The sequence below is a fragment of the Lagopus leucura genome, unplaced genomic scaffold (assembly GCF_019238085.1).
Source record: "Lagopus leucura isolate 7727_CA_CO unplaced genomic scaffold, USGS_WTPT01 Super-Scaffold_100048, whole genome shotgun sequence".
NCBI classification, from domain to species: Eukaryota; Metazoa; Chordata; class Aves; order Galliformes; family Phasianidae; genus Lagopus; species Lagopus leucura.
The window spans coordinates 1,183,667-1,201,019 of record NW_024962294.1 but is presented as its reverse complement, the minus strand read 5'-3'; the positions used below and the strand labels follow the sequence as shown (position 1 = coordinate 1,201,019).

The 17,353-nt window shown below is 49.5% G+C and overlaps 1 protein-coding gene and 1 long non-coding RNA gene across 3 annotated transcripts; one reads left to right on the top strand and one right to left on the bottom strand.

The window, feature by feature from the left end:
• Positions 1 to 3,558: 3,558 nt before the first annotated feature.
• On the bottom strand, positions 3,559 to 17,044 carry LOC122187498 (protein argonaute-4). 2 transcript variants are annotated; one of them, XM_042885043.1, is made up of 18 exons: positions 16,962 to 17,044; positions 12,855 to 13,020; positions 12,267 to 12,387; positions 11,904 to 12,085; positions 11,394 to 11,530; positions 11,180 to 11,314; positions 10,922 to 11,009; positions 10,391 to 10,538; positions 10,193 to 10,312; positions 9,847 to 9,975; positions 9,549 to 9,682; positions 8,957 to 9,141; positions 8,216 to 8,375; positions 7,476 to 7,791; positions 7,139 to 7,273; positions 6,259 to 6,360; positions 5,833 to 6,032; positions 3,559 to 5,734 (listed from the first exon to the last, which is right to left on the bottom strand). In XM_042885043.1, the coding sequence occupies exons 3-18, from the start codon at positions 12,369 to 12,371 to the stop codon at positions 5,626 to 5,628; spliced, it is 2,385 nt and encodes a 794-aa protein (XP_042740977.1). In that variant the 5' UTR covers positions 12,372 to 12,387; positions 12,855 to 13,020; positions 16,962 to 17,044; the 3' UTR covers positions 3,559 to 5,625. The 2 variants fall into 2 exon arrangements, with proteins under 2 accessions (XP_042740977.1, XP_042740976.1); XM_042885042.1 differs by lacking the exon at positions 16,962 to 17,044 and adding an exon at positions 16,005 to 16,067.
• Positions 16,470 to 16,988, top strand: LOC122187499. Its single transcript, XR_006181337.1, has 3 exons — positions 16,470 to 16,498; positions 16,621 to 16,763; positions 16,874 to 16,988. It is a non-coding gene; the product is annotated as an uncharacterized LOC122187499 (long non-coding RNA).
• Positions 17,045 to 17,353: the final 309 nt, after the last annotated feature.

Here is a 17,353-nt window from a genome sequence, read left to right as displayed (position 1 = left end):
CGCGCCCAACAAAGGCGGCGCCCCGCAGCCCCGCCGCCGCCGCCATCTTGGATCGGCCGCCGCGCCGTGACAGGCGGGAGGCGCGGAGCAGCCGGTGGCGGTGTGAGGGGCGAAGGGAACCGCGGGCGGAACCGCCGCGGGCCGAACGGCGCCTTGGCTCCGCGCCGTCCCCGCGTGGGGTTGAGGAGCGACGGCGCGGCACGGCTTGAGTAAAGCGGCGACCCCGGGAGCATTGGGTCAAACGCAACGCAAAATCGGGTTTTTAACCTTCGTTGTTACCGTGTGAGGTCGTGGAAGGAGGCCGCAAAAATGGAAGCGTTTGCTTCACGGAACGACACGGCCGAGGCGGCTCACGGCTCTGTGCGCGAGTCAGTGCTGCTGGAGCAGCCGGGGCTGCTGAGCGATGGGCGCAGGAGGCACGGAGTGCAGCGCTGTGCTGTGCAGTGCAATGCAGTGCTGTGCAATGTGGTGCAATGCAATGCAGTGCTGTATGGCCATGCTGCAGCCTGCCCACCTGCCAGGCCCACGCCTGGGTCCCACAGCAGTGTCAGCACCCTGCAGGCTCTGCACCCCTGCAGCAGTCGGCAGCGCTGCACGCGCTGTGGATGCTCAGGCTGCGCCTCACCTGCACTGCCGGCACCCTGCAGAGCGCAGTGAAAGCTGAACTCAAAGCAGAGCTGTTCCTGCTGCAGCTGTCAGACTCTGAGCTCACAAACCCCGCGCTGGGAACACAGTGAGCCTGCAGTGAGGAGCACGAGGTGGGATTTGCACGCTGCTTCACCCCCAAACTTAAAGAATTGCCACCAACGCGTGGCATCATCAAACCGGGAGCTGCAGCGCCTCCCTGAGCAGCAGGGGCAGCTGACGAGGCCAGGCTGGATGTGGCTCTGCTGCTTGGTGACCCTGCCCACAGCAGGGCGTTGAAACCAGATGGTCTTCGAGGTCTGTTTCAACCCAGGCCGTTCTGTGGCTCTATGAAGGAGAATGCGATGAAGGGAGAGGAGGTCTCTGCCCATCTGAACCCTCACTAACCACAGGCTGCAGCCCAGTGCCTCCTCAGCTTCTTCACTGTCCCTCGGCTGTTGGACGTTTCCATTTCCTTCCCAGCTCCACCTTAAAGGCATTCTGTAGCTGCAGCCCCGCTCTTAACCTGCGACTCATCTTGGAAAGGCAGTAGGGATGAAGCTGTCCCCTGTTTCTGAACTGCTTGGGTTTGCCTGAAGGTGAACAATCTCAGTGCTGAAATTCAACCCTGCTGCGAGAAAAGGAAATAAATGGAGGGGGAAGTGCAGATTTGCTGCAGATGAAGGTTATTTTAAGCGCTGACGTGGCCCCGCTTCATTTAGAGCTGTCATTTCATCCTCAGCCAAAAGCCTTCTTTGTCCTCACCGAAACAGTTGTGAGCTTTCTGAAGAAACAACAAACCCTCACCTGAAATAGAAAAGATGAAGAAGCGAGCAGCTCTTTCCTTTGCTCGTCTGGGACTCTGGACGTGGCATAATTCCTCCAGGTACATGGACTCTTCTGACACTGCATTTTCTCCAGACATCATTATAGCATTCCTGCAGCCACTCAAAACTTCATCCACTCTGAACATCTCCTCTCTGATCAGCACAGCCTCAGGAAACAGAATTCAGATCCTCCTTTCGTGCAGCTGCAGGTGTGACCCATGTCTGCTTCTACTGCTTGCCACATCCCAGCACATCACAAGTAAGATTTGTGTGTGCACAACACGCATGAGTTGGAATTCCAAGCTAAATAATGTCAGACATTTGCTTACAGGCACCACTATGGGTTGCTCACTGAACACTGCAGTTATTGAACGTGAAGGAAAAACAACACTTGGCACAGGAATGCCCATTTCTTTTTTCTTTTTATTTTTCATTTTATTATGGGACACATGAACACAAAATATCCCTGCAGGCTAAAAAATAATAATAATAATAATAATAATACATTGCAAATTGTACACAACCAGCATCTCATCGCAACATGGGGCCGCTATCCCACCCAGAACAGCTTCAAAGGAGTACCTCGTATTGCTATAGACAAACACCCAGCCCAAAGTTAATAAAATACCAGTTTGAACATTACGAGTCTAACAATATAGAAACGAAAAGTACATCGTAGGTCAAAAGGAACAAATGCAAACATTTTACACTGAAGTTTCAGCCTCTAGACATAGAAATATGAAAACGCCAATAGCAAGGTATAAGAAAACCTGTAAGTGATATCACAAGATCTTTCCTCAAATGCACAAGGAAAAAACCTTGCAGTTGAAACAGTATTGATACAATGCCCTCCAAAGCCCGCCTTCTTAAAATGAAAGCAGAGCTTACTCCCTTGCTATTGAGCAAGAAAAATCCTACAGCACATCCACAAAGGTAGTTTGGGGGGTAGGTTCTGTTGAACGCCATCTGAACAAATGTGCCTTCACCAAGTGAAGAGCAAAGCTGTTGGTACAGGGCAAACAACTCTGACACTGCGCCTGGACAAGGGAAGCGCTGCAGGAAGCAACGTGCCTGATGTCAGCACCTCTGAATGCCCTCTGGATGCAGCTCACAGCAACGAGAGATAAGCCAGGCTGTTGGAATGGTGCAGACAGGCTAACGAGCGACTGCCAGAGCTTGTTCAGAATTCAGCTGTTCACAAAGCAAGCAGAACTGGTTTGAATATGGGATTTCTGCCTCCCCCCCCCCCCCCCCTTTTTTTTTTTTTTTTTTGTATTAAATATCAACCATCCCCTTCCCCAACTCTTTAAACTTTGCTACATTTAAAATCCTCCACAGCACATAGCTAAACAGTGGCCAACAGGCTTTATTTATAAAAAGAACAAAAACGAAACAAAAACACCTTAAAACTACACCTACAGAATGCACATCTTCCCATTGATTGACACATGCATCACAACTCAGATCACCAAGCCCAACCTCCAGACTCAGCTTTCAGACCTGCATAGGACAGTATTGCCAAAACTTGGATCTCATCACCAAGCAGCAGTCCTGAACTTCAGCGCTCCCTGCTCCAAGTGACAGCACTGCACCCTTAGCAGAATCCTTTTGTCTTTTCCTTTTCTTTGCAGGGGTGTTTTTAACACCAGGCTGAGTTTGGCTTCTCGCTGTGCTTCCCAAGGCCAGCTGAGATCTGACACAGCATCACAGAACGGTTGGGTTGGATGGGGCCTTCGGGCCCCCCAGCCCCCACCCCTGCCACGGGCCGCTGCCCCCAGCTCAGGCTGCCCAGGGCCCCCATCCACAGCACCTCCAGGGATGGGAATCCCCAGCAACCTGCACTGCCTGAGCTCAAACACTCAGTGCAGTCACAGGCAAACAGAAGAGAGGCTCTCGCTTGGCTCCATCCAAACTGGGAGCGCTTGGCACTGGACAACAAACCACCTGGTGATAAAACTCCATACATCTCACGCACCCTGGATGAAACCAGCCCCCTTCCTGCCTAGTGCACAAACCCAAACAGCCGTCTTTGATCCTAGAACTCAAAAAGGGTGCTCAGCTTCTTTCCAAGGTGCCAAAGTTCTCCACGTGTGTTGGGTCAGTCAGAGTTCATTCCAAAAAAGGGGTTTTTTTTTGGTATTCTCCCTGAACGAGTACTGAGAAAGCAGCCATCTAGCTGGAGCAGCGGTCAGTCTCCCACCCACATGTCCTGATTTTATTACACAAGTGAGGTATTCTTTAAAAATAAAAGCAAAAAGCAAACCAAAAAATGCATCTTTTTCCAACCTAAACTCATTGACTACACGTGCCAGGAGCAGAGTTTGCTTCAGTCCCATCTGAACAGAAAAAAAGTTTAAACTTAATTGAATGAGACATCCTATCTGAAAGAAGGTCACAGAACCGTTTGAAGACTACGTTCAGTGTACTGTGGTACAACTGAAGAACAACCAGCATTTAGAAATGTAAACTTCCATTTATTTACAAGCTTAAAGACCGAAGGAAACAGCATTTCCTATTGCTGATCTGAGGGGCCGGTTCCTCAGCTTTGGAACAGCAGACAACTTAGCAGCAAACCCCACGCAAGCATCAGAGACCACAGTGCAACGGCTGGGCTTCTCACACTGCGATCCAAGGAGTGGCGCCAGCTCTACTCAGCTTAGGAGCACGCTGTTAATCTGTGCTAATTAACGCTAATTAACGCTGAAGAGGAACCTATTCTTCACGCTCCACCTTTACGGATCCCAAAGGCAAAACCAAGCCCCTCTTCTTCACGACACACTGCAGCTGAGCAAAGCCAAGCAGATTTTCCAACCCTAATTTCTACAGGCTGGGACGGAAGCGGAATAACGAGACTTAGGGTGATTAATTGTGCTGCTGAACGCAGTTGTGTGTGCAACCTAGAATCCCAGGGGAAGAAGTTTAAAATGCTGGTACAAGTCCTCAGGTTGGCTGTCACACAACACGGCGCACTGCCCAGCTTGGCAAGCCTTTCCTACACGTAACGCCCAGCTCCAAACCTACACAAAAAGCTGCGGACAGGACACCAACAGTGGATATAAAGCAGTTCAAAAGAACTCTTCAAGGAAAACAAAAGCATGGAAGTGCGTCTTTTCTCATCAGTTTTTCAGAATCTGCCAAATTGTGTGCTCAGAAAACGACATGAGAACGTGGGGTCACTCATGCACAACCCTCAGCTAGAAAATTACACCGGTGGGGGGGGGGCCCCCTTAGAAAACAAATATTTATTGCCAAAGTTCAACCTCCTACGAGAAAAAAGTGTTAAAATCACTTTGATTTATCAAACCACACAGCAGCATAAAGTGGGCACTTTTGTAAAAGTCTGCAAAATATCTAAAAGCTAATTTTTTTTTTTTTTTCCTTTTTTTTTTTTTATTCTTTTTTTTTTTTTTTTTTTTTTTTTTTTTAGAGGGGGGAGAAAACGATGGTTCAGTGTTTGTTATGAGACCAGGGCAGTGTTACTGGTAGCCGTTACAATGAAAACCTGCTGACAGGCATCACCACCTGGGCACCACACATTCACAGAGCAGGAACCACCGGTCTGGACTGGCAGAATAGTGCAATTGCTTTGCAGCCCGAGTCTGCAGGTTAAAAAGGTCATTAGTAAAACCGACGAAAACTGCAAGACCTGTGAAAGTTACGTCTGTTAAAAGGCATTTACAGTAGTGAAGTCTAAAATCTCCATTAAAAAAATCTATGGCCCCACACAAGAGAACAATGACATCGAACTGGAGGAGTTTTGCCATACTACGCAGTCACTAAGCAGCGCGTGAGGACGGAGAATCAGTCGTCACCATCAACGCATGGGGTGAGAAGGGAACCTAAAGACCATCGCTAGCAAAATATTCCATAGAAACCTTTCGTGCCAAGTCCTTGAAAAACGTCGGGGTGATCGGCCTTTTGCGCTTTGAGGTAAAAATTCAGTCCAATGCATCAGAAAAGACAGTCTATGAATTTCTATTACGTAAAAGAACGGAACGAATGGCTCAATTGTGTCGGTGCATCAGACATTGTTTGCAGTCCAGATTCAGTGCGACCGTTCAGAGCTGCTGGTAGTGGGCAGTCTGAAAGAAAGGGCCCTAGCTAGAGCAGTAGGCATTGAAAACACGTCAGGACTGAACGAGTTGTTGGCTTTGCCTCATCTTCCCAAACACTCTCAAGCAAAATACATGGTATGTTGAGTATCGTGGTGGATCTGCACTGCCTTTGCCAGAGCCTGAGGATCACGGCCATTGCTCTGTCCTGACACGTGGCTGCCTTCAGCACTGTAAAAATGCAGACACATACAGAGAACCATGAGCAGCTGAGCCTGTGATTCAGGTCCACCGTCTGGCTACCGAGATGGCGAGGTGCAGCCCCTTACCTGTCGTGATCCTTGTCCACAAGATGGTACCTAGCCCTAAATGCCACCAGTCTGGCATAGTATGCAGGTGCTGGAATAGAGACTGATCGCGTACAGCGCACGTACGTGTGACACAGCTGATAGGTCAGCAGCTGTAGCTCATCTGCAGTGAAACAGTTGTCATCCCACAGGACCTGGTAGTGCGAGGGCCGGCTGGTTCCCTGCGGGGAAGAGATGACAGCTCAGCCAGAGAGCATCAGCAAAATCACAGGAGGTATCTGAACGCTGCTCCTTCTAGCAGTACTTAAGTGCAAGCGCCAAGCAGGCACTCACCAAACTGCTGCAACTGTAAATGTGCCAAACTAGAAATGAAAGCAACATCAATTCATCAGGACAGCGGTCAGGATTCAGCCCCACAGCCTGAGCACGGCAGAGCTGCAGCATTACCTGAATTCCCGCGTGGCTGCAGAGGTAAAAGTCAAATTCAGAGGGATGCGTGATGGTGCTGTCCACAGTGGTGCCCGCTGGTACGTTGCCACTCTTACCCACCTAATGTGGAAAGTTTATTATTAGCCCGTGGGTTTTTTGGTTGGTTGTTTTTTTCCTTCCTTTAGAAGTGATCCAAAAATACCTCCTCAGGTAGGCGCTACTCACAGCTGGCTGAGAATTTATAGCTGAAAGACGTGGGGAAATTTAGGTAACTTACATAGGAGGAATGAAAATGTTCTCTGTGGGTTCATTGTTAGGAACTTCGCCAAATCCAGTTGGTGCACGACCAGAGAAAAATGAAATTCTTGCCAGCACCATTAAAATTGCAGAGTGGAATAAAGTATTTTAGAATATGAAAAGATGCAGGCTTTCTGAAACAGGCTTCATGCCCTTGTTTGCAATCACACCCCACAGATGCATCTTCTTCTAGCAAACACAAGATGAAGACATTTCCAAAAAAGGTTCCTTAGTTGGCTCATGGATTTGTGACACAGGCAAACCTTACAGATGCATCTAAAACAGGACAGACAACTGACTGAGCAATGAGCTCGTGTTGGGAATCAAAAGACTACAAAAATCAGGTTACAGCTCCAGAGATACTGAGTGTGCTCACTCCAAAAGGGGCTGGGAACAAACTGTCTGATGTAGAGCAGTAAAAAGCAGGAGGAACCAGCTATTTTGGTCTCACAGAAAAGCCTGCTCCAGCACAGAACTGCTTCTGTTTGCACAAATCAGTTCACTGCCAGTGGGTGAGATGGATTCCACCCCATCAGCCAAACACCTACGTTCCCATTCACATCCCCATCACCTCCTTACTGAAGAACCCAACAATACTTGCCCTTTCAGTTTTGTCAGCACAGAACAGCCTGGTGTGATGCCTTTTCTGCACAACAATGTAGGTTATTCCTGGTCTGTAGTCTTCTTCCAAACTAATACAGGCCTTTCGGATTGCTATAAGTTCTGGCCAAGCTACCTGGACACAGAAGATGTAACAATTAGTACATGCAGTATTTTTCCTTCCAAATATAAATGCCACTTCACAAGGAGCACAATCAGCCAGGATAACTTTACCTTCTGTCTAGGCAGGAAAACAAAACGTAACTGCAAATTGCATCCCACACGTGCAGCATCAAGGCCAACCCCTTCACAGGCACCAAGAAATCATCAGACAGTACCTGCTTCATCTGCCCTTCTGACACTCCTCCTCTGTAGTAAATGATTCTCGTCGGCTTGAAACGCGTGGACTTGTAGAACTGTATCAGCAGCTCCCGCACCATGTTTGTCAGGTCCTGGATCACCTCCTGGCTGTACAGCAGCTCCTGTGAGGTCTCCTGACGGGAGGTCTGCACCCGCACCGTGGCGCAGTACCGGCTGGGATGGCCGTCCATGCTGCCCACCACAGCAGCTATGGAAGGCTTCTTTCCATCCCCAGCAGGAGGGTGAGTGACATCTGCTCCCAGAAAGATCACGGGCTGCTGGAACACTGAGGGCCTGTTTGATACGAGTGAGGTTTATTTAATAATAACGTAAAGAAGGGGGATGAGGAAGGAGAAAAAGACAACCAAGGAAGGCATATCCAAGAACCATTCCAGGCCTTTAAAGATGAAGGTGTCTGCCTCAATCTATTCCAGACAAAACAGAAAGCGAAAGCAAAAAAAGAAGGATCAAAGGCAGACAAACTCACAAGAGTTTACCACACCTCAACGTCTCCTCTTCCAGTTTGGAAGGAAATACAGTATGGCCATGGAAGTGGTGAGAGAAAAAGGCAGACTGAAGGTAGGAAAAGGCAAGAAAATGCCCTCTTCAGTCTGCAGGTATTTCTAATGTACTCATTATTTTGAAAGGCAGCAAAACAGACTGCCAGAATTTTGTTTGATAATTCAGACTTCGAGGAAAGCACTCAATCTCATCTTACCTTTGATGAGGTACGAGCACATTGTTGATTCCTCCGAGCTTTGCATTTATTTTCAGACACAGGTTGGACAGCGTTTGTGGTGAGGTTTTCACCACGTTCTTTACCTGAACGCACTGAGTGGCCATGCCAAGAAGAGTGTCACCAACCCGCTTTACTTCAGCTGTGACAGAAAACAGGACAGTGGATCCAGTTACACAAAGCCATCAGTTCCACCATCTCCCTCTTATTTTTCCCCAGGTGTCACACTGGGTCAAACCCTTAAGGGCTCGCTGACAAAGTCTCAGCCTGCTCTTCAGGAATGCACAAGCACTTTGTACCTTTCCAAAGGGCGTGTGGTGAGAGGACAAGGGAAAACGGTTTCAGATTTAAAGAGGGGAGATTTGGGTTGGATACGAGGAAGGTTCTTCTATGCTGAGTGTGGTGAGGCACTGGAGCACGCTGCCCAGAGGTGTGGTGGACACCCTGCCCCTGGGGACGTTCAGGGCCATGGTCTGAGCAACCTGACTGAACTATGGATGCTGCTGCTCACTGCAGGGGAGCTGGACCTTCAAAGGTCTCTTCCAACTCTAAACTACGATTCTACCCCACTGAGGACTGATAATCCAATCTCCAAAATACAATTAGAGCATTGTATATACAATACAAAAGGCACTGCCTGCTTTGTCTCCCTCCTACCAATGAATGCATGATGAGATGCCCGCTTGCCACGCAACTCCTTGACACTTCACAGCTTCTACATACCATACACGGGTGTCTTGCCAGGTAGAATCACCACGATCAGCTGCAGGCCAACATAAGTCAATTTTAGATGTTTAAACATGGGCTCCACACTGTCTGCACCCTGGGCATATTTACAGAAACAGGGCTGGCCCTGGATTGGCATCCCTGCGTCCTTGGAGATCTTACGCAGCTGGTCTGTAAAACTCCTGTGAATAAAACACAGATGGATGCAGCCTGGTCTTTTCACCACCTTCCACTTTCCTGTTAATTCTACTTATCACATTCTATCAATTATAAGTAGTTCAGATTTCAGAATAAAAGATCACCATCAGTTCTCTGTAAAAACAGCATCAGACAGAATCTGAATGCAGTCTCCACAACCTGAAATGTAACCTCAGTGGTAAGGGAATTGCTGCTCTCCTAGCCAGCCAATTCAGTTATGAACTTTGTTTAAGCCTCCTCCCAAGCAGCACACATTTAAGGCACTGCAGAACTATCATCTCCTCTTTTTACTGTTAGATGCATCATTAACTTACACTGCATATCATCTTTCAAAAATATGAGGAAAATAAACCCTGAAACAGGTATCCTGAATAAAGAGGAAAATACTTACTTTAGTAAGTCTTCCCTGCATTGTTTTTGAGGAGCAAAACAGGCAACAGCCCAAACTTTAATCTCAATGCCAGCATAGAACTGTTTCCCTCTCATGTCCCACACACCTTGGTTTGGTGTGGCCACAGTCTTGTTCTAGGTAAAAACCAAAGGCAAATTAAAAATAAAATGCTGCCTGGTTTTGTCTACAGCCAACCAGAGTTCACACAAAAGCAATCCTTGTGAGAAGATAACATGGAACCTTTAATGAATTTCAGCACCCTCAGAACAAGGTATTTCACAAGACCTGGAAGACTCACCCTGCCTCCATATTGCAGCATTGGCGCTGGCAAAACTCTGCCTGTCAACTCAGTCATTTCATTATGGACAACAATACCAAACTCCTTCAGATATGGATCAGGTCCACCAACCATACTGTTACTTTTCACCTGGTGACAAGAGAAGTATCTGTGTAACTGCACCTAGCGTTTCAGCTGGCTCTGTCTTCTTTGCAACAGCTTTTCTGTTTAAAAGGATTTACTTTACAGAAGTCAGAGTTTTTGATCTTCTGCAATTCTTGGCTCATCTGGTTATCATTACATATGCACCAGTGCTTCTCAAAGTCACGCTCACAGATGCAGGCTGTCAGCTCAAAGCTGCACTTACGAGTCTGCTGATTTCTTCCTGCCGGTCCGGCGCCGATCTCGCAGTCGCTTTTATCATGGTTGATGTCTGATTGTCTGTGAGCTTCTTGATGCACCTCTGGCCTGCCACGATGTTACACACCTGCACAGGGACAGTGAACAGTGGCACCACAGCATTTAACAAAGGACAACACAATGCAAGAGCAAGTCAGGTCCTCACCTCAAGCGGTAGGTACGTGTGTTTCTGCTCCTGTCCTACTTGCAGACAGGGAAGATGAGGATATTTTAGCTGCAGACTGTACTTCTGCTTAAAATACTGAGCTACTGTGCACTCCATAGCCTGCCCGTTTTCCAACTGCAGGGGAAACCTACGAAGGATATTTGCTCTGGTTAGTTTGTTGTTGTTGTTGTTTCAGATCTTGAAAGGGGAAAAGAAGAGCGGGAAATTAATCCAGAGTAGAAATGCTTAAAACAATTATTTACTTAGCTTCTGGATTTCTCCTTAATGATAGCATTTCAATCCATCAGAGCTATTTATAAAGTTATAGCCTTTGATAACTCTTCTGTTTTCTTGTTCTGATGGAAATAAAGCAGGTGCCTAAATCCACATTACTTCTCTGTCCTGTTAAGGCTGAATGCAATTTCATATCCACACAGCTCTTTCCCCTTCAGAATCAACTTTTCTTTTTCAAATAACAAATCAAAACGATCCAAGATCTTAAAACTGATCACAAAGTGCTGGCATACGTACGTCTGATGACTGGCTGGTCGACGAGTAACATTGCAAACTCGGTATTTTCTCTTCATCTGGCCACAGTGAGTAACCTCTACTTTCAGACCTGGAAACCCAAAATAAAAATCACCTACATAGAATCAGACATGGGAATCACCTTTGGGAAAGATGAGAGCAAACAGGAAAGGTCAACTTCCCAAGTGCCTCGTAAATTCTCACTACAACAACAATAAATTGACAGCATTTCAATGCAGTGGCTTTAGAACAAGCCTTTACCTCTGATTTCTTTGGTAAACTTGACACGCTGGGAGTCTGTCAGAGGCTTGGTTTGTTCATTGATGTTCTGAATGTCCAAGACCTCACACATGAACTCAATGATAGGCTGAGCACGATAGAAAGCAGTTGCTGATACTACAATAAAAGAAGAGGATATTTAATTCAGAAGCAGAACAAACTCCATTACATTAATGAGACTCAACTGCCTACATACCATCAATGTTGAGCATCATGTTCCACATGGCAGGTCTGACAGACTGGTGGAAACCAAACCAGACCTCCCTGCCACCCCCCAGAGGGTGGTAATAGCCTTCAGGGGGGGAGAAGAAGGAGCGACCCACAGGAGTATACCTGAAAAAGGAAATAATTCATTTGAGCATCGCTTTCCAACAGACTTTCCTCAAGTTGGGTGCTTGAAACATGCTTCTGTGGCACACCAGAACTTTAGAGCTAACTCGTGGCAAGCATATAAAACCCGAGCAGAGCAGTTGGAAAGCCTATAGCAGATTCCAGTTGGAAACACGACCAGCAGATACAAGTCTTGAGTTCAGATCAAATATCCCTATTCCAGTGCAGATTTGTAATGCAGGCGTTGAATTACACAACAGCTTCCCTCAACCCTTCTGCAATACGAAGGGGCAACAGCAGAGCAGCAGCTGGTAACTAACAGAAATGTAAGACAGAGACAAGACTGACCAGTTCTGCAGACACCTCAAGTACCCACCTCATGGAGGGAAGGTGCCGGGTAATTACATCCAGGGCCTGCACAGAATCCTCAGGAACTTCGTTCAAATGCCCTGCCAGAGCTTCCAACAGCATCTGAAGGCTGACGACTGACACCCACTGAATGGACACTTTAAAAGTCTGGTCCTTCCCCTCTCCTGGAAGCGTCACCTCCATATCCACCTTCCAGATAAAGCCAAGCAGAAGCTTTTGTTAAGGACTGCAGCAGACTTCCATAACATTACGTTACACTGCTAAGCAACGTTATAACAACACCACCACCACCCACTGCCAATAAAAACACTTCCAATGGCACCCTGGCAGTTTCCTGCACAAGGTTTGAGCTGCTCACAGTAACACTCACTCTGTCCCTGCCGATGGGTAACGGGTGTGCAGTGTACATGTTCCTCTTCCCATCGTATCCAGGCTGCCGGTCACCAAATATCTGCATCTTGAAGTGCCTCACCATAGTATCCACCACCTCCCTGCAGAGGGATGTAGCAAGTTAGGTCGGAGAACAGGAAAATCAGCAATGGTCTGATGTGGTTTCAAATGCCTTTTCTACGTTTTCATAACGGATCAAGGTAGGAGAAGTTACAATGCACCAAAACACACTGTTAGTCTCTGCTGCTGACTGTTGTAAGTCACCTCCAGGTTCAGACACTGAAGTGTCAGTATAAATATGCAAGGCACTTGTCCAAACTCTCTGATGTCAGAAGAGATGCACTCAGTACAGGCAGTGCCATCCGAAGAACTGTTCACCTACAGGAGCAAATACAAGCATCTGCCCTGGGGTGAGCTGGGGTGCTCTTCATTGGGGCTCTACTGACAGGCACCAACACCTAAAACACTCCTATCAATGCACAAGCAGAACTCCCTCACCTCAGCTGCTAACAGACATCTTTGTGTAACAGATGACACAACTGTGTCATGACCATGAAGCAGATCCTACCTGTTGACTCTTCGGGGTCGTTTTTCTGGTTTGATATCCACGTCATAGTGATAAACGTCGATCTTAGGGATCTGCACCTGGAAATGGTTGGCCAGGAGGCGGATGGGCTTCCCAACAGTTCCCAGGCCTGGGCGACGGGGGGGCTGGAAAAGGCTTGTTGGGGGCCCTGCAAAGTCAAACAAATACAGAAGAGAACTATCACTCAGTGCAGCATCTTTTCAGGTGTATTCAGCTGGAACGTCCTTCTGGCATGGCAGAAAGGAACCTTAAAGGGCTCCTCACACCTGCACATGGAGCATCCCAAGCAGCCCACGGCCTCCCAGCAGCTCTCAACTTCCAAGTGAAAAACGTGCTCCCTAAAGCACGTGTGTGTAGGTTAATGCCACAATTCACTCTCTGAACTGTAGTGACATTTATCCAAAACTGTGGTTTATGAACTCGACAGAGTCCCCAGATGGAACGTACACATTTATATATTATCTATTCTTATATAAGGAAAGATAACTGTACTACTAACATCATTTCTAGAACCAGCCAAAAGCCACACCTTTTCATTATGGGCTTAAACTTCAGATGAAATACATTCCCAATTTCTACCTGAAAGTTGCTGTAATCTAGAAATGAGTAAGGTAGATCTTTCACTCTAATCCAAACTTAAGACATATCTCCACATTGGATCCAGGCTAAAAAACCAGTCGGGTTGTTTCCCTCACATCATGAACACATTGCTTCTATTAACAATGAAACACTTCTCCCCTGGAGCAGAATTCCACCCGATTGCAAGTTCTAACACAATGAAAGGAATGAGGCATGGCTTAGGCTTTCTTCTGAAGAGCAATGGAGCAAGCATACAGACAGGCACAGACTCCTAACACGTGTGGAGAAGGTAATTTATTTGGGCAAAGGTAATTTGGGCTGCAGAAGGAGTTCAAAGTAATAAATCAGGAGAGGCTTAAAAAGGCACTCCCTGCAAGCTGGTCACTGGGTAAATCTTCAGGTAAATTCCTGGAAGTGCTAAGATCTGAGATACCATATTAACAAGATTAAACACTTTCTGTTGTTGTTCAATCTATCACAACCCACACTGCATTTAAAGCAGAGTTGATCTTTTCATGGCTTTTGTCTGTACCTGCCAGCACGCAGTGTGATCAGTGTTTCTTCCCTCTGTTCTTGAGCAGCAAAGCAGAGTAAAAGAGTAGCAATGAAGTAACAATAAAACTAAGGGCAAGTTCAGTATCAAAAGTGTCAACCTGCCAGTATCCATTTAAATCAAGGGCTCAGAGCTTATACCAGAAGAGAAGAGAAGAGAAGCAGATAAGCTGTAGGAGGATGAAGCTCATATTTGGGTACACCTCAGTGTGCAACAATAAGCTTAACACAATCCTGCACTAAAGCTAAGACCAAATGAAAGGAGCCTTCTGCACTCGGGTTTATAAGCCAAGCGATGGCCATCACACTGAAATTCCACCCGAGGGCACCGACCTCAGAACGGCTGGCAGCAGAATGGCTCAGAGCAGCTGGAGCCCACTGACACATCCGTGCCAAAGCTGCTGCAGCACTGTGGCTGTTTGGGTGCAGACGTCCCACACGATGCATTGCTGGCTCTGCACCTGCATAAGTAATTGCCACCAGGCCAGGAGCACAGTTGAACTGCTCGTAGGGAGCAGTCAGCACCTCAAAAAGCTACAGCTATCTCCACAAGTGTGAATCATCAAGGGCAATCAAAGTTTGCAGTGCTTATTTGGATACGGGAGAGATGATCCATTAATCCTGCGCTAATTAGCCTGAAGTAAGTGCAAGCACTGACCTCCCACAAGAGATTAAATGACAACTATATTTACCCATTTTCCTGCCTCGTATTGACAAGTTCTGTGGGCAGACATGGCTGTCAGGAGGTCAGCACTGACGAAAGGAAGTGCAACCTTCTCCTTTCTAGAGTTACTTCTCAAAGGATTCTGGAGAATAAGCTAAAAGCCTCCTTGCAGACCACCCTGATTTTATTGGGATTTCTGCCCCATCAGCCTGATGAGGTTCATACGCACTATTTCTCTTCATTTCTTCCACTGTGTGACATTTACAGGCTCTGACACCTCAAGATGTTACTTCAGACAGGAAGTACTCTACAGAGCCAAAAGAGGATCCTGCAGAGCAGGCAGCTGGTGTGGACACACTGCATGGTGCAGCTGCAGAGCAGACTGTCAGAAACCTCCGCTATCTTAACAGCAGAGTTCAGAGCGGCAGGGCTCTGCTTTGCAGGGGGTTGGACTCGATGGTCTCTGGAGGTCCTTCCTAACCCCTACAATTATCATAGAATGGCCTGGGTTGCAAAGGAGCACAATGCTCATCCAAATCCAACCCTCTGCTGTGTGCAGGGTCACCAACCAGCAGCCCAGGCTGCCCAGAGTCACATCCAGCCTGGCATTGAATGCCTGCAGGGATGGGGCATCCACAGCCTCCTTGGGCAACCTGTTCCAGTGCCTCACCACCCTCTGGGTGAAAAACTTCCTCCTAATATCCAACCTAAACCTCCTCTGTCTCAGTTTAAAGCCATTCCCCCTTGTCCTATCACCATCCACCCTTACAAACAGCCCTTCCCCTCCCGTTTATCTGCTCCCTTCAAGTACTGGATGGCCACCACGAGGTCTCCCCGGAGCCTTCTCAGCTCTACGCTAAACAAGCCCAGTTCCCTCGGTGTCAATAAACGTTTCATATTTCAACGAAATTAACAATTACCCCAATAACTGCACCAAGATAAGGCACACGTCAGTAAAGAAACACAAGCGGGAAAACACCCCATGCAGAACAGCACCAGCGTTCAGCCAAAGGCTGCGGACCGACACAACACCCGGCACGGCCCACGTCAGCCTCACAGCCGCCCACCCCCAAGGACGCGCCGCGCCCCACTGACAGCTCAGCCCCGCAAACTTCCCGCGGACTTGGCGGCTCGTTCCACGCCGATCCTTTCCGTTCGCAGCGCTCCCTGCGCTCCCCGCGGCCCAGCGGCCTGCAGCGGCTCCCGGGCCCGGCCGCGCCGGCGCAGCCACCGTCCTAGCGGCACCGTGCCGCGGCCTCCGCTTCCTTCTCCTCATCCCCGCGCTCGCACGGCCCCACCGGGCCTCGTCCAACCCCCGCCCCGCCCGCGTCTCTCACCGGGTCCCAGTGCTTCCATGGCGGCGGCGGCAGCGGCCTCGCTGCGGTCTCCCCCGGCCCCGCCGGCCGCCCCGGGCCCCGCCGCCGCCGCCGCCGCCGCGTAACGCTTGATCTCGGGAATATTGGCTCCGGGGCGGGGACCCGACACGGAAACCGGGGGAGCGGCGGCGGTGGGGGGAGCGGCGGCGGCCGGGGGGGGGTTGCGGCGGGGCGCGCTGCCGGAGCTCCGCTTCCCCGAGCGGCGGCGCAAACGATCCCCACGATCCCCCCGCTGCGCCGCCGAGCCCGAGCGCGCCCCCGCCGCCGCCGCCAGCACGCGCCGCCTCCCGCCGTGCGCGCCCCCCGCCGCCGGCCCAGCAGCAGGAGGAGGAGGAGGAAGAAGCGCCCCCTCCACGCCGCTCGGCGCCGCCGGCTCGCGCACGCGCAACGCCCCCTGCCGGCGGGGGCGCGCACGTCGCTACGCACTCTTCGGGCGCCGGCGCGGCCTTCAACAGGTGAGCGCGCGGCCCCGCTCCGCCCCGCCTCTCTCACGGCGCCGCCTCACAGCGCGGCTCCGCTTCCGTTCGCCGCACCTTTTTCTTTTTTTTTTTTAAATTTTCTTAATTCCCCTCCTCAGAACGCCGCCTCCGTTCACGATTAGGGGACGGGGACCCAAGGGCCGGTTCTGTTCGGAGGCAGCCGTGAGGTAACAGAGGCGCCGGGCCGCCCCGCAGCCTCTCTGCAGGTCGCGTTTGCTTTTCTCGCTCCCTCCGTTCTAAGGTGCGTTGGGGATACGGGAACCACCACAAAGATCCGTATCTCCCACAGATCCGTGACCAAACGCCTCTGAAGTTTTGTTTTGTTTTGTTTTTCCTTTCCTTCCCCCTCAGGACAGGCAGCACCTGACTGTTATTTGACTTCAACGAAAAAAAAAAATACAAATCATTTTATGTTCTACAACGTACAGACCCGTCATACCTATTTGTGAGCCGGATCCCACACCGCGCGGGTTCGGGTTACGGTGTGGCTGCGACCTCCGCAGGCCCAGCACCGGGGTTCCCACACGCGCCCCACGGCTGAGGACAGCCGAAGGACCTCACGCAGCTCCGCACACCGGGCGCCTTGCTCCGCCCTGACCGGGAGAGCGCCGCCACGGGGAGAGCGGGAGGGCGCCCGCTGCGCGAGCGGTGATTGGGCGAGCTGGAGAGGGCGGGGCGAGGCGGAAAAAATCTCCCAATCAAATACGGGGGAGGTGGGACTTAAAGGGACGTCCTGAACGAGGATTGGCTGTTCCGGAAGCAGGGCGGGGCTAGGGCAGCGCGCGAAGACTTGAAGAGGTTTCTTACGCGGCAGCGCTGCGACTGCGTCCG

Excerpts from the sequence above, each read along its gene's own strand:
- LOC122187498 (XM_042885042.1), bottom strand. Across the intron at positions 10,539-10,921 it reads CGACCAGCCAGTCATCAGAC|GTTTCCCCTGCAGTTGGAAA; the intron begins GTACGTATGCCA and ends TATCCTTCGTAG. Across the intron at positions 8,376-8,956 it reads TGGCAAGACACCCGTGTATG|CTGAAGTAAAGCGGGTTGGT; the intron begins GTATGTAGAAGC and ends TTTCTGTCACAG.